We start from the raw sequence: 11107 nt of genomic DNA, 5'->3' as shown, positions 1-11107 counted from the left end.
TGCTAATAACGGTTAGCGTAGATGAGGATGTGTAGGAGGAGGATGCTAATAACGGTGAGTGTAGATGAGGATGTGTAAGAGGAGGATGCTAATAACGGTGAGCGTAGATGAGGATGTGTAAGAGGAGGATGCTAATAACGGTGAGCGTAGATGAGGATGTGTAGGAGGAGGATGCTAATAACGGTGAGCGTAGATGAGGATGTGTAAGAGGAGGATGCTAATAACGGTGAGCGTCGATGAGGATGTGTAAGAGGAGGATGCTAATAACGGTGAGTGTAGATGAGGATGTGTAGGAGGAGGATGCTAATAACGGTGAGCGTCGATGAGGATGTGTAGGAGGAGGATGCTAATAACGGTGAGCGTCGATGAGGATGTGTAGGAGGAGGATGCTAATAACGGTGAGTGTAGATGAGGATGTGTAGGAGGAGGATGCTAATAACGGTGAGCGTCGATGAGGATGTGTAAGAGTAGTTGAGTGATTGAAAAGTTGCCGCTGATCATAATAAGTGAGATCGGAAAGTCCGGGAATCACTTTCCCCCGGGCGTAGATCGATGGAGGGTGCCTCTACGGGGCAGCACTAGTGTTAAGATTAGGGTTAGGGTTAGGGTTAGGGTTAGGGCAATAAGTGTATAATAATATAATAATATAGGGAAATAAGTGTACGAAGTGACTAGTGCTGCCACATAGCGGCACTTTTCATCTACGCCAGGGGGAAAGTGACACCCGGAAAGTCCAGCTGTGCTATGTAGGTCACAGAAAAAAAGGGGTATAAAATGGCGGAGGCGCGCATAGGAAAGTACATGATTAATGTAAACACTCATGCGTTTTTAGTTTTTGCGTTAACACAAACATTGCAAAATATCCCAAACGACCACAATCGTATTTGTAAATGTTTATGTAAACAGAAACGCACATGTGAATTGAATTGAAGTACGATGTTAGTGAAGAGAATTATAGATCAAAACCCTAGAATAGTCCTATCCTACCCATGTTATAAAAGGGCTGTTTACACCCCCTCTTATCTGATCTCAATATGGCGGCGGGGACTTTCCGATATGGCTTATATATGATATGGCTTATAACGAGAGAGAAGGATACAAAGAAGACTCTGTCTGACTCTTCGACGACCTTCCTCTCTTTCAGCAGGTGGCGGCGGCGGCCGACGACAAGGCGGGCAAGCGAAGAAGAAAAGATATTTATGTATACCCAAGGGGAGAGACAGGGAGAAGAGAAGAGAGAGATAGCGGGAGAGAGGGAAGAGGCGAGATGAGAGATAGAGCGAAGGCGAGAGGAGAGATGAGGAGCCGATGGAGAAGGACAGAGTAGGCGAGAGACGAAAGAGAGGTGAGGGATGGGCCACCCCCGGGGGTTAGTATCGGGTGGCGGTGTCTGCGACGTACAGCACACAACTCTCTGCGTTTGTCTGTGGGAAGGAGGCAAGAAAAGACTATTTTATACCTAAGGGGAGAGACAGGGACGATAGAGGAGGAGAGAGACGGATTGGAGAGAGAGAGAAACGATGATGAGAGAGAGAGATGAGAGAAGAGAGAAGAGAAGGGCCGGTGAGGTGGTTAGTAATGGGGGCAGGTGTCGTGAGCGGTCAGCCACCACCACTGCCTGCTTGTCGCTGCGGGAAGGAGGAAGATAATGGATTATTTAAAATACCAAGGGCGAAACACGGAGAGGAGAGGGTTCACCCCACTCCCGCTGGGGCTGGGTTCGCGCACGTACAGCCACCACCCTTCGCTGCTCTGTCCTGCCGGAAGGATGGAAGAAAGGATATTAAAATACCAAGGGGGGAGAAAGAGAGAGAGAGGACTGAGAGGGCGAACCTGGGGAGGGGTTAGCTATGGGGGCGGTGTCTTGCCACGTACAGCCCTCCACTCGCTGCTTGTCTGCGGCGAATGGAGAAGAAGGATATTAAAATACCCAGTTGGCCGGAGAGAGAGATGACGAGAGAGAGCACCCTGCGGGAGGGGGTTAGGTATGCGGTAGGCAGTGCTCTGCCAACTGTACAGCCACACACTCCTGCTAGTCTCTGCGGGATAAAAAGGACAGAATAAGCATTTACCGAGTATACCCAAGGAGAGAGAGAGAGGGGGAGGGGGTTAGTATGGGGGCAGTGTCTGCCACGTACAGCCACCACCACTCCTGCTTGTCCTGCGGGAAGGAGGAAGAAAGGAAGTATTTAAAATACAAGGGGAGAGACAGGTGAGGACGTCGGGGGGTGGAGGGGATAGTATGGATGCGGTATCTGCCAGTCAAGGCCATTCACCACTCGCTGCCTTGTCGTGCCGCTTATGAAACGAGGAAGAAGCTAATTATTATACCCATAGGGCGGAGAGAGCAGAGAGATTGGAGAGAGGGTGGAGAGGAGAGGGGGAGGGGGTATTAGTATGTGGGGCGGCTGTCCCGAGGCACTTACAGCCAACCACCAACTCCTGTTGATCTGCCCGCGAGGGAAGTAAGAAAAGATCCATTATTATACCCAAGGACGAGACACAGGGGAGGAGAGGGTTATTATGGAGCGGCGTGTCTGCACGCTACAGCCACCACCACTCCTGCTTGTCTGCGGGGGAAGGAGGAGAAAGGATGATTATTATACCAAGAGAGAGAGAGAGAGAGAGAGAGAGGAGAGAGAGGGAGGGAGGTTGTTATGGGGGCAGTGTCTGCACGTACGCCACCAGCACATCCTTGCTTGTCCTGCGCGAAGGCGGAAGAAAGGATTATTATTATATCCATGGAGATGATAGAGAGAGAGGGGGTGTGAGGGGGTTCCAGTATTGGAGAGTGGTGCCTCATATAAGAGAAGGGGAGGCAGATCCTCACCTCGGGGAGTGCCGGACAGTGGCCGCATTGTGAGCATCTGCTGACTTCGTCCTTCAACGATCTCCTTGCGCTTCTTCACGTTGAAGCGTGGTTCCCAGTCGTCGATCCTCAGCCTCCCCCTCGTGGCCGTCCTCTGTCCCGTGATTGGGGTCTCCCTGGAAACGGATAGAGATGTATCGTGAGTTACGTTTGGGCGACGAAGGCGTATGTTGCGGGCGGAATTTACGTAATTGCAAATTCCGTGCCGTTGGGATCGGCAAGCTGTTTTAACATGCGTCGGTGGAAAGGAATTTTGATTACCCGATCGGCAATCTGATGGAGAAATCGCGAAAAATGTCGCGTTAGCGTACTGTCGTGTATAGAACGGTTAATCGGAATCGGAGTCGGATTTCGCCGGCTCTCGAATACATTCCAATGTCTCCGTCGCTTCCTTTCCTTTGACTATTCGTCAGACCCGTCTTTGTCTCGACCGCTGTCAGATCAGACTTCTGTAATAAACAGGAGTTGTCCTGTCACGGGATTGCAAGAAGCACAGAAGGATGACATCATGGTATTGCCGAGAGCATCAGAGCGGGACTGACATCATGGGATTGCGAAAGAGCAGCAGAGCCGATGACATCAGCGGAGCTCGGAAAGCGCAGCAGCGATTCGTTAAAACTCGTCCAATCGTGCGTATTGTGGTGAAAAACAAAAGGCCCGCAGTCGCGGTGGCGATGGGATGCGGCGCCAGCCTGGCGGTTTTTCGTACCAGCGGGCCCGGTTGCGGCGTCGGCGCCTCCTGCGCGCCGACCGTTTGCACGACGTTTCGCTAAGACGGTCATCTTCTCTCCGGCTTCTTCTTTTCCTCTCCCGGGTTTTCCCATTCTTCTCTATCTGCCTTCTCCACGCCTTGGGCTTCTCTCCTTGTTCTGGGTNTGGTGGCTGTACGTCGCAGACCGGCGGCACCGCGCGCTCGTCACCGCACCCTACCTAGTCACGAACCTCATCACAGAGGAGGAGGTGCTGCTGAAATTCGCCGCGCCGAGCCGGCCGGGCGTGTACACTTACTCCGTGATATGCCGCAGCGATTCGTACGTCGACACAGACATCTACAAACACATAAAGGTGCGTAGCTAGAGGGAGGGAGGAAGGAGGGAGGAGGAGGGAGGGAGGGAGGGAGGGAGGGAGGGAGGAGGGAGGGCGTGTACGACTTACTCCGTGATATGCCGCAGCGATTCGTACATCGACACAGACATCTACAAACACATAAAGGTGCCGTATGCTAGAGGGAGAAGGAGGGAGGGAGGGAGAAGGGACGGGAGGCCAATGGAGGAGGAGGGAGGGAGGAGGGAGGGAGGGAGGGGCGGAGGGCCGCGTGACACATAAAGGTGCCCGTTAGCTAGAGGGAGTCCAGGGAGGGAGGAGGGAGGAGGTAGGGAGGAGGAGGGAGGCGCGCGTTTTACAAATTACTCCGTGATTATTGCCGTCAGCGCATTCGTTAGCTCGACACAGACATCCTACCAGAACACATAAAGCTGCGGAGCTAGAGGGAGGGAGGGAGGAGGCGAGGAGCGGAGGAGGACGCTGTGTGCATGGTGTTGGCAGGGAGTGGAGTGGAGGGAGGAGGGAGACGAGGGAGGGGGAGTGGGGCGCGTACACTTACTCCGTGATATGCCGCGCAGCGATTGTTAGTAACGTCGACACAGATCATCTACAAACACATAAAGGTTGCGCCTCAGCTTACCGAGGGAGGGTAGGCAGGAGGTGTATGGAGGGAGGAGGGGCCGAGGGAAGGGGAGGGAAGGCGAGGGAGGGAGGAGGGAGGGCGCGTACACTTACCTCCGTGAATACTGCCGCAGCATTCGTTACGTCGACACAGACACTACAAACTACATAAGAGGGTGCGTAGCTAGAGGGAGCGGAGCGAAGGCAGGAAGGAGGGAATGAGGGAGGGAGGGATGGAGGAGCGGACGGAGGAGGTTGGCAGGGGTACGTGCTGGTCTACAGGGAGGCGTGTTACACTTTACTCCGTGAATATGCCGCACCGCGATTCGTACGTTGACACAGACATCTACAACACATAACAGGTTGCGGTAGCCTAGAGGGAGGGAGGAAGGAGTGAGGTCAAGTGGACGGAGTGGAGGGAGGGAGGAGCGGACGGAGGAACGATTGGACGCGGATCCTCGTGTAACTCTACACGTGCCTTACTCCGTGGAATAGTCCCGTCTCTCGCAGCGCCAGTTCTAGTATCGTCTGAACAGGACATGCTACAAACTACATGAAAGCGTGCATCGTGAAGCTACGAGGCGACGGAGGCTGCGTCGAGGGACGGAGGACATGGAGGGAGGGAGCGGAGGGAGGGGGAGGGAGGGAGGTACAGGACGGTGTACACTTACTCCGTGACTATCTACTGCGGCAGCGCGATTCGTACTCGACACAGATCTACAAACACATAAAGTCGTGGCTTCGTAGCTAGAGGGGAGGCAGGGGGAGCGGACGGGAGGACGGGGAATCGTACGGGGTAGGGAGGCTAGGGAGGGAGGAGGAGTGTCAGTATTGATTTGTGCAGGGCATGCGGAGGGAGGAGCGGTTACACTGTACTCCGTGATATGCGCTAGCGATTCGTACGTCGACACAGACATCTACAACACATACAAGGTGCGTAGCTATGAGGGATGGGGAGGGAACGGAGGGAAGGAGGGATGGAGGCGAGGGAGGAAGGAGGGAGGAACGGAGGGGGAGGAGGAGGGCTGCGTACACTACTGCCGTGATTATGCCCGCAGCGATTCGATACGTCAACCACAGACATCTACAAACACATAAAGGTGCGTAGCTCAAGAGGGAGGGAGGAGGAAAGGAAGGAAGGAGGGAGGGGACGGAGGAGAGGGAGGAGGGAGGGAGCGGAGCGAGGGAGGGAGGGAGGGAGGAGGGAGGGAGCGGAGGGAGGCAGGAGGGGGAGGGCCTGTTGTACACGTACCTCCTGTGATATGCTGGCGCGCAGCGATTTCGATACGTCGACACAGACATTACAAACACAGTTAACAAGGGCCTGCGGTAGTACTAGAGCGGGAGGGAGGGAGGCGACGGTAGGGAGGACGGGCAGGAGCGAGGGAGGGAGGTGGGAGGGGGAGGGAGGGCGGCTGACACTTTACTCCGGTGATATGCCGCCAGCCGAATTCGACGTCGACACAGACATCTACAAACACATAAAGGTGCGTAGCCGTAGAGGGAGGCGGAGAAAGGAGGGAGGAGGGAGGAAGGACGGGAGGGAGGAGCGAGGGACGCGGCGCGTACATACACTTACTCCGCTGATATGCCGCAGCGATTCGACGTCCCACGACACAGACATCTACCAAACACGATAAAGGTGGCGTAGCTAGCAGGCGAGGGAGGAAGGGAGGAGGAGAGAGGAAGGAGGGAAGAGAGAGAGAGGGGCAGTGTTACACTTTACTCCTTGATATTGCCCGCCAGCGATTCCGTACGGTACACAGGACACTCTACAAACACATGGTGCACGTAGCTAGAGAGGGAGGAGGAGGAAGGGAGGAGGCAGGGAGGGAGGGCGTGTACACTTACTCCGTGATATGCCGCAGCGCACGATTCGTACGTCCGACACAGGAATCTACAAAAATCACATAAAGGTGCGTAGCTAGAGAACGGGTGTGTGGGAGCGACGAAAGGAGGGAGGAGGAGAGGAAGGAGGACGGGAGGTAGGGAGGGAGGGCGCGTACACTTACTCCGTGATTATTGCCCGCCAGCGATTCGTAGCGTCGACAAGACATCTACAACACACATAAAGGAATGCGTAGCTAGAGGGAGGGAGGAAGAGAGGCGAGGGGAGGAAGGAAGAAGGAGGGAGGGAGGTGAGGAAGAGGGAGGGGCAGGAGGCGGGGAGGCGAGGGCGCGTTACACTTACTCCGTGATAATGCCGCAGCGAATTCGTACGTCGACAACAGACATCTACAAACACTAAAGGTGCGTAGTAGAGGGAGTGAGGGAGGGAGGAGGGAGGAGGCGAGGAGGGAGGGAGGAGCGCGCGTACCACTTACTCCGGTGATATGGCCGCAGCGACTTCGTACGTTCGACACAGACATCTTACAAAACACATAAAAGGTTGCGTAGCTAGAGGAGGGAGGAAGGACGGTTAGGGCAGGAAGGAGGGAGGGAGGGAGGAGGGAGGGGAGGGCGTGTACACTTACTCCGTGATATGGCCGCAGCGATTCGTACGTCGACACTGGACATCTACAAACACAGTAAAAGGCGTAGCTAGAGGGAGGGATGGAAGCAGGGGAGGGAGGGAGGAAGAAGAAGGAGGGAGCGAGGGAGGAAGAGGGAGGCGAGGAGGGCGAGGGCCCAGTTGAGGGCGGTACACCTTACCTCCGTGATTATGCCGCAGCGATTCGTACGTCGACCACAACAATAATTAAACACAGTTAAAGGCTGGCGCTAGCTAGAGGAGGGAGGGAAGAGGGAGGCGAGGGAGGAAGGGAGCGGCAGGAGGGGAGGGTCACTATGGGGAGGAGACGGAGGGCGCGTACACTTACTCGTGATATGACCGCAGCGATTCGTACGTCGACACAGACATCTACAAACACCCATAAGGTGCGCTACCGCCTAGAGGATGGAGGGAGAGGACGGAGATGGGAGCGACGGAGGGGGGAGGGAGGGAGCGAGGAGGGAGGAGGGAGGGCGTGCTACATTACTCCGTGATATGACGCAGCGATTCGTATACGTCGCACACTGACATCTACAAACACTATAAATGGTGCGTAGCTAGAGGGAAAGAGAAGAAGGGTAGGACGGAGGGAGGGACGGAGAGGGAGGGAGCGGAGGGATGGGAGGACGTGGAGGAGGGCGTGTACACTTCACTCGTGCATTATGCCGACGGATTCGTACGTCGACACTGACATCTACAAACAGCATAAAGGTGCGTAGCTAGAGGGAGGAGAGGAAGGAAGGAAGGAGGGAGGAGGGAGGGATGGAGGGCGTGTACCATTACTCAAGTGACCATTATGCGAGCTGTCCCTTCTGCGGAGTTTACCCTTCTGCGGAGGTGACCCTTCTGCGGAAGCGACCCTTCTGCGGAAGCGACCCTTCTGCGGAGGTGACCCTTCTGCGGAGGTGACCTTTCTACAGAGGTGCTGACCTGCGCCACACCTTCCTCTTTACTTGCAGCTGGAGGTGAAGGAGGCTAGACAGGTGGAGGACCACCCTCAGTGGGACATCAGCGACGACGACGACGACGCCAAGGAGGAGGACGTGACGGACGCGTCCGACTACACGACCGATTCCGACGACTCCGACTAGACGCGCGCCGGCGGCGCCACCTGTCCGCGGGACCGCGAGTTACGCGCGCGCGCGCGGCGTGGGGCGAAATGTCGCGAAATGTGGAGATGTGCGGGCGTGCGGGCGGGCGGGCGGGCGGACAGGCAGACAGACAGGCTGGCAGGCAGGTAGGCAGGCAGGTAGGCAGGCAGGCAGACAGGCTGGCAGTCAAGCAAACAGGCAGGCAGGCAGACAGACAGACAGAAAGGCAGGCAGGAAGACAGACAGGCAGGTAGGCAGGTGGGCGGGCAGGCAGGCAGGTGGTCAATCAAACAGGCAGGCAGGCAGGCAGCTAGGCTGGCGGTCAAGCAGCCAGGTGGGCAGTCAAGCAGACAGACAGACAGGCAGGTAGGCAGACAGACAGGCAGGCAAGCATGCGCGCAGCTACGCTGGTGGTCAAGCAGGTAGGTGGGCAGTCAAGCAGACAGACACAGACAGACAGACAGGCAGGCAGGTAGGCAGGTAGGCTGGCGGTCAGGCAGACACAGGCAGGCAGGCAGCTAGGCTGGCGGTCAAGCAGGCAGGTGGTCAGTGAGAGAGATCGGTCATTCGGTCAGACCGCGTTGTGACACGTGGTCACCACGGTTACCGAGGCCGGGCGCCACCTAACAACAGAAGCAGACGCAAGCTGCATCACGTTGCCGTGGAAACGAACGACGGCTCGGGGAGGAGGTTAGGATATTTATTTTACACGAGAGAGTCTGAAGGCGAGATAGTTAGAGAGAGCGTTGGAAGGAGCGATGGACAGAGCGATAGATAGAGAAAGAGAGTCTGAAGGAGAGATAGATAGAGAGAGCGTTGGAAGGAGAGATAGATAGATAGAGAGAGTCGGAATGAGAGATAGATAGATAGAAAGAGTCCGAAGGAGAGATAGAGATAGAGATAGAGAGAACGCGAGATTTTTCAAGGCGGGATACTTCTATACTCCTCTTGCTCCTCTGCTCTCGTACGCTTCGAATCACAAACGCGTCGGTCAAATCTCCGTCTAATACTCCTCGCTCTCTCATCACTCTCAAACTCCGTGCAAAACACCCTTGCATTTCCACGCCAGATCCTCACACAATAGTCAGCCACGGCACTGTACCAGCTGCGGCGCACTAGCAACGACAAAATCGATCACCCATTCTGACCGTATTGAGTGAACCGAAAGCCCGGAGACACCGCGAGGCTAAGAAACAGAGCCACGAGCCACGTTCAGCTAAGGTTTAACGACTGCAATGTTTATCACAGGCCTTGGGAAATCGGAAGCGGGATCCATCATCGTAACATGCCTGTTGACGGTGCCGTACGTAGCTCATAAACGGCATCCGTGCCGTAACGCTGGAGGCGGTCACAAGTTCGAGCAGCCAGGAATGCTTAACATAATTTTCCGACCGCAGAGAATAACACGAAAAACTATGTGTTATGCCCAAGCAGGTGTCTTGGGCAAAGTGAAAGCTTCGTAACCACCTTATTCTCGTAACTACTTTCCGCTGCGTTCATCCAATCTCTGTCTCTGTCTCCTCCCCTCCCTCTCAATACACTGTACTTCTCCTCATTTCATCGACGATCGCGTCCTATCTACTTACTATACTTACATGGTTCACACACGGGTTCTCAAGTTGGGTCGCTGTCATATAAATATGATCTCATATGTAAGCAGTGTTAGTCACTCCCATCGCTTAATTACGTTATTCAGAATCGCTGATTCGTTAATATCATATTGATCGTGCACATGTTATTGCGTCGATTTCTTACCTCAACTGTTATATTCGTGTCCCCAGTTCATTCATCCTTAGGTAGGTAATGTGCTGAAGTCATTCAGGTGCACGACCTGCCATTTTCCGCCACGCATCCCGGACTCCCGCAGCTAGTATTATCCTATCCACATATGTCTCACTATACCTGATACGTCGCTCTCCCGGTGACGCACAGGAGCATCCCGTCTCACCTCCCTACATCCACAGCACATACACTGCCCGCTATGTAGTTCCTGCCCAGAAGACGTTATTGGTGTTGTCGAATATATTGTATGTGCTACACGCACTCACCAGCGAACACGACTGCATCTGAGGAACGATTCATTACATGGCATATTGCACGTCAAATCTGAATTGCACCTCTCTACGAGTGCAATCTCTTTCTACCTCACCAAGTATTTTCCCCAAAGCGGCGACACACGAAGTAGATACTAACTTTGCATTTCACGCACTACGATAAATGCATTCACCATAATATTTTTATGATTCCCAAATCTACGCAGCATAGTCTATATTCAGCTTCGTCTACTTATCCTTTTTGAGCGATCTATCGCAAAGGTTTGTGGATAGATTTTTAGTGAATAGTGCATGATCTTTATCATCATACCTGACTGTACGCTTCATTCTCTAAACTGGTTTACAAAATCTTGGGCCCCCTGTTAATAGAATTGCTTTAAAGACTATACCCCTGCGATTAGTCTCCAGCGCTGGCTTTCGCTAAGCTGACCCATTGACGACAACTCGGCAACCTTTGCGATCATCCGAGTCCCAGATGTATTCTGGAACTCCAAGCGTGCGGCGAGACTTCTGTTCAAAACATTCCCAGCAGCGGCCAAATGTTGGCCTGCATGGTAAACACCCAACGAGAAGATCCTCAGCCAGCAATTGTTATTGTTCATTTTCGGTAATAAATTAAAAAATAACCCAGATAAGGCCAGAAAAAAAAAAAAAAAAGAAAAAAAAAAAAAAAAAAAAAAAAAAAAAAAAAAAAAAAAAAAAAAAAAAAAAAAAAAAAAAAAAATTAATGACGTGTCAATGACACTATAGCTCACCCTTTGGGGTGTGATACGAAGAGGATGAGTGATATTTAAAATTTGGGCAAGTCGTTCATCTTATATGAAACAGACCGAAAGTGATGCAAGATAATGTCCTTTATTCCGTTTTCATAGTAATCAGAAATTTGCAGCCTGTTTTGTTTCAGAGTTAGTTTGATGGCCGATACATAAAGTTCAGA

At 53.5% G+C, this 11107-nt stretch overlaps 1 protein-coding gene across 1 annotated transcript in view; it reads left to right on the top strand.

Moving 5' to 3' along the window:
• Positions 1-8182, top strand: part of LOC106817740 (translocation protein SEC63 homolog) — a 14596-nt gene extending 6414 nt beyond the window's left edge. The window contains exons 7-9 of the mRNA XM_014822423.1: positions 3310-3380; positions 3644-3934; positions 7985-8182. Of these exons, the coding sequence (XP_014677909.1) occupies positions 3310-3380; positions 3644-3934; positions 7985-8116 (494 nt within the window). The 3' untranslated portion in view covers positions 8117-8182. The remainder of the gene's footprint in view (positions 1-3309; positions 3381-3643; positions 3935-7984) is intronic.
• Positions 8183-11107: the final 2925 nt, after the last annotated feature.

The sequence above is a fragment of the Priapulus caudatus genome, unplaced genomic scaffold (genome assembly GCF_000485595.1).
Source record: "Priapulus caudatus unplaced genomic scaffold, Priapulus_caudatus-5.0.1 Scaffold1846, whole genome shotgun sequence".
NCBI lineage: Eukaryota > Metazoa > Priapulida > Priapulimorpha > Priapulimorphida > Priapulidae > Priapulus > Priapulus caudatus.
Note: the sequence above shows the minus strand (reverse complement) of the source record. Positions and strands in the feature narration are given on the sequence as shown.